General features: G+C 40.3%; 1 protein-coding gene across 1 annotated transcript; it reads left to right on the top strand.

The window, feature by feature from the left end:
• Nucleotides 1-3,369: 3,369 nt before the first annotated feature.
• LOC117364720 (olfactory receptor 1361-like) lies at nucleotides 3,370-4,314 on the top strand. Its single transcript, XM_033954295.1, has one exon. It carries the CDS (start codon nucleotides 3,370-3,372, stop codon nucleotides 4,312-4,314), a length of 945 nt encoding a protein of 314 aa, XP_033810186.1.
• The last annotated feature ends 374 nt before the right edge of the window (nucleotides 4,315-4,688 follow it).

The raw sequence follows: 4,688 nt of genomic DNA, 5'->3' as shown, positions 1-4,688 counted from the left end.
ACCCCCTCCCCCCCCCTTTTTTTTTTAACTAATCTGCGGTAAAAGTTTCTATCATAACCCAGAGCACTAAATTCTCCAAAGCTGTAGCTTTAACCACTGCAGCACACACTCCCCCACACATTGCTATTGCATAGTACCGTATTTTTCGCTCCATAAGATGCACCTGACCATAAGATGCACCCTAGATTTAGAGGAGGAAAACAAGAAACAAAACATTCAGAACCAAATTGCCAGGCTCTGCACCCAGCACCCTTCCCTCCCTGCCCTACCAAGCTATCTGGACCAACAGGAGATGCAGCTAATCAAACCCTAATGCAGTGGTGCCCACACTTTTTGTAATATAAAGCAGTTACTGTGCCTCTTCCCAAGTTTGGCCAAACTAGTCTTTAGTGGAGGGACACAATCCCATGTCTGGAGAAGAACCTTAAAGTAGCCCTGCTTTCTGACAATACTTCTTGATTATTTTAGACCTGGATACCAATTAAAGCCCAGCTCTAAGCGATATAACCTGCTACTAAGCAAAGTCAGTAGCTCCTGGAGCATTGGTCGCCATACCTCCTTCATACCATCTCTGAGAAGCGGTGATCACGGTTCACGGGCTTCTCGCTCCTCCTCAGGTGCTTGAGCAGACTCCCCTCTTTCAGCCCCGGGATGAACTCGATAGAGCCCTATTGCCACTGCCCAGAAATTCCTGGCGCCCAACACCCAGGAAGATGCAGGACCTGACAGAAAAGAATGCGAACGGAAAGTGAAGGCATCCTGGCCAAAGTATGGCCGCCCCCAATGCTCCTCAAAGCCCAGAGTGTCCTCGACTGGCTGTTGTAGGAAGGTGGAAGCCACCATTCTTGGGCCGCATCAGGACCCAGGCTCATGGCGTATTGATATCACTCCCCAGCTGCATGCTTCTCCCAGCTGATTCATAACTGCATGTCTCCACACGCCCTTTAACCACAATGGAGCCTCGGTCCATGAGGGAGGCCAGCATGCTGCTACTGTGCGCAACCCCGCTGAAAATGTCACTGTTGTGGTAGACTCATTTTGGAAGGTACGGGGGGGGGGTTACATTCGCTCCATAAAACACACCGACATTTCCACCCACTTTGGGGGGAATAAAAAAGTACATGTCATAGAGCAAAAAATACAGTAATTTATATAAAGAAACTGAAACCTCAAAGTTCCACAGATATGTGATTGCATACCAGCAAATGATTTCTACCCTTAAAATGGGAACAGCTCTTATCATTGGTATCCATATTTAGAGGAAAAAAAAACCCCACAGAGGAAAAATAATTCCAAAATCATGCAGGAGAAAAACATCTGTGTCTCAAAAACACTGGTTCACATATAATACTACAAATAGCTTCCCAAAACAGTTTCAAATAAAAAAATCAGTTCTTCAAACAATGTCCATAATATTTTAAAAATCACAGAAAAAATACTGATAAAAATCACACTTACGATAGCTTCTCAAAAGGCAGACTTCTGTAAATCTGCACATTTCATCTGCCCGAAGCCTCCCAAATTTTCTCTGCTGTGCTTCTCGACTGTAACCTTGATGAGGGCACTTGTTTCACAATCGCTGCATCAGGAGGTATTTATTCATAAATTCAACTTTCATTCACAATTGTTATATCAGAAAATATTTCTTCAAAAATTCAACTTTAACTTTGCAAACCCAAAGACATCAAAATACTGTATAGCATGCCCCAATTTCAAACAAACCAATCATTGTATTGATTTTCATTTAACATTACATTTATGTATGCAATTATTGAATATGGGGTAACCATGCATAACTTTAGGACAAAGGGGCTGATTCTGGAAGAGGCATCTCTCCTGCCGTGATCGTTAGGAGGAGGGGGGGGGGGGGAATTCTGTAACCGGTATTGTTTTTGACAGACGCCGGTTATAGAATCCAGCTTTTAGACAAAGGACTTGCTCCTCCTTCACCTAAAAGGTCTTGTTTTGGGCGTTTGAGACTTGAGTCATTTTTGGCTTGGGAATGTGATTTAATTTTAAACATTGTGGTGGTCTGGACGATTAAACTGCTTAACGTAGAGGTAGGCTATTAAAAATAAAAACACCTCATTTTTGACTTTTTTTTGAGAATGGACATTTTCCCTGCTGCTACTTTCAGAGTTTAGGGGCTTAGGCCAAAAGGGGACTTAGACTTTTAAAAAAAATTATGCCCCTCCACAGCTTTAACCACTGCACCAGTGGTGCATAGGGACACCAAAGTCAGAGGCACCCCTAAGTATACCCACTTTCAGGCTTTGGCATCACTATGCGCTTGTAGCTGCCAGTTACCTAAGTGCTGGTCCCGAGGCCGCTTAGCAGGAGCTCTTTCTTTTAAATAAGGGTTTGAGATTTAATGGCTATAGGAGTTGGAATGGGGGAGGACAAAGGGGTATTTTAGAAAGCTTTTAAGAACTTATCTATTTTCTAAATATTTATAGATTTTGAAAGATATTGTAAATGTAATTCATTGATAATATTCAGTTTTATTTTTGGTTACACTACATAGAACTGTAAGGTATTTGCAATATAGAAATAAATTTTTATGTTATGTTATGATATGTTACACTTATATGTTACACTTATAAGTGACAGACTTGTATACACTTTTGTGCAAGCGGTGTATAAATGCCAGTGACCCGTTATAGAATTGCCCTTCACACTGGTTCAAAATGGTCTGCTCATTATGCCCTTCTTTTACCTATGGATGGAGGTAAATGGGAGAAGCTACCTATATAAATCTGAAACCTCAAACTCCTCCATTTATGTCTGCACCCTGAAGTGTCTACTTTTTGATTGGATGAAATATCTACGCAGTGAAATAAGCCTAATATATTTATCTGTTCTGATAGGGCAGTTTTTACATACTTTGACCTATCTAGCTTTTGTTAGACTGGCTACTTCCTTCTGAAAACTACACATTAAGGGCTCCTTTTACAAAGGCATGCTAACGCCTTAATGCATGGAATAACACACGCTAAAATGCTGCCCGTGCTAGCCGCTACCGCCTCCTCTTGAGCAGGTGGTAGTTTTTCAGCTAGCGCACGCTAATCCGGTGCATGCGTTAAAAACGCTAGCACACATTTGTAAAAGGAGCCCTAAGTATGATCATTGGGCATGTGTGATAGGGTATGTTTAATTTTATTCTCTTTTAGGATTAAAAAATGTAATAAAATAAATACTTTCTCCTTTTATCCAGAAATTTCCATGTCTTTCCCTAATTTTGTTCTTCATCTGTTGGAGTAATATTTCACCTGTGACCCCCTTGAAAAGAGGCCTCTCCATGTCATTGCCATCCTGACACATTTCACTTTGTTGAATGTTTTCATAGATTCCTATTGTAAGGAACTGAAAATGGAATGGAGGAATGAGACATCTGTTACTGAATTTCTTCTCCAGGGACCAACTGATCATGAAGAGCTAAATGATTTTCTTTTTTTTGTGTTCCTGGCCATGTACTTGTGCAATCTGTTGGGGAATGGGACCATGATCTCAATTATTAGTGTGAACTCCCAGTTCCATACGCCCATGTATTTATTTCTCTGCATCTTGTCTTTTACGGACATGTGTCTCACTACAGTTACTGTCCCCAAAATGTTACGCAGCCTCAGTTCTGGCAAGAAAACCATCTCTTTCTCCAATTGTTTTACCCAACTCTATTTCTTCACTGTTTTTACTATAGAAGAATGTATGCTTCTGTCTATTATGGCATATGACCGTTATGTTGCCATATGTAATCCTCTGCATTATATCACAATCATGAACAAGAAGGTATGTCTTACCATGTTGTTTGCTACTTTCATTATCAGCATTAATCATGCTTTGTTGCACATACTGTTGTTATTACGTCTTTCCTTCTGTAAGTCCAACAAGATCCCGCATTTCTTCTGTGACCTCGGACCACTGTTAAAGCTCTCTTGTACAGACACCTCCATCAATGAACTGATGGTCTTTACAGAGGCCTCACTGCTAGTATTGGGGCCCTTCGTGATCATCCTAGTCTCCTATGTCTATATCATCAAAACCATTCTGAAGATCCAATCAACTGGTGGAAGGCACAAGACCTTCTCCACCTGCTCTTCCCATCTCACTGTAGTTATACTCTTCTATGGGACAATAGCATTCATGTATTTCAGGCCCTCTTCCAGCTATTCATTCCAAAAGGACAAGATTGCCAGTGTGATGTACAATGTGCTGTCCCCCATGCTTAACCCATTCATTTATAGCTTGAGGAACAAGGATGTTAAGATGGCTCTGAAGAAAGCTCTACAGCGAAAATTTACTTTTTCCAAAGAGTAAATATTAATTAACAAATGGGAACATTTACAACAGGAAGGATTTTTTTTTTTTTTACTATTGATTAACTTCTACCTATAAAATACTAGGATAGATCATGTTAGCAGTTTCAAAAGAAATGGAACTTGGTTCAATGAGATATAGTCATAATATGCAAATAGAAAGATTCAGAGGTATCCAAACGCGTTCCAAAAATACAAATATATAAACATTTGTTAGAATCCAGGGTGGGGGGCACACTTACATATCTCTGTAGAATTCAAAGATGAGCTCTGGTTTAGATTTCTTGTAGGAATGTGCACAGAAGACATTTTTTGTTCTTTTTCAAGTCGATGTGAATAGATTTCCCAAATTTTGACTTTTTTAATGGGTTGATA

This window comes from Geotrypetes seraphini, chromosome 1 (genome assembly GCF_902459505.1).
Source record: "Geotrypetes seraphini chromosome 1, aGeoSer1.1, whole genome shotgun sequence".
Classification (NCBI taxonomy): Eukaryota; Metazoa; Chordata; class Amphibia; order Gymnophiona; family Dermophiidae; genus Geotrypetes; species Geotrypetes seraphini.
This window is presented reverse-complemented; position numbering and strand designations above follow the sequence as displayed.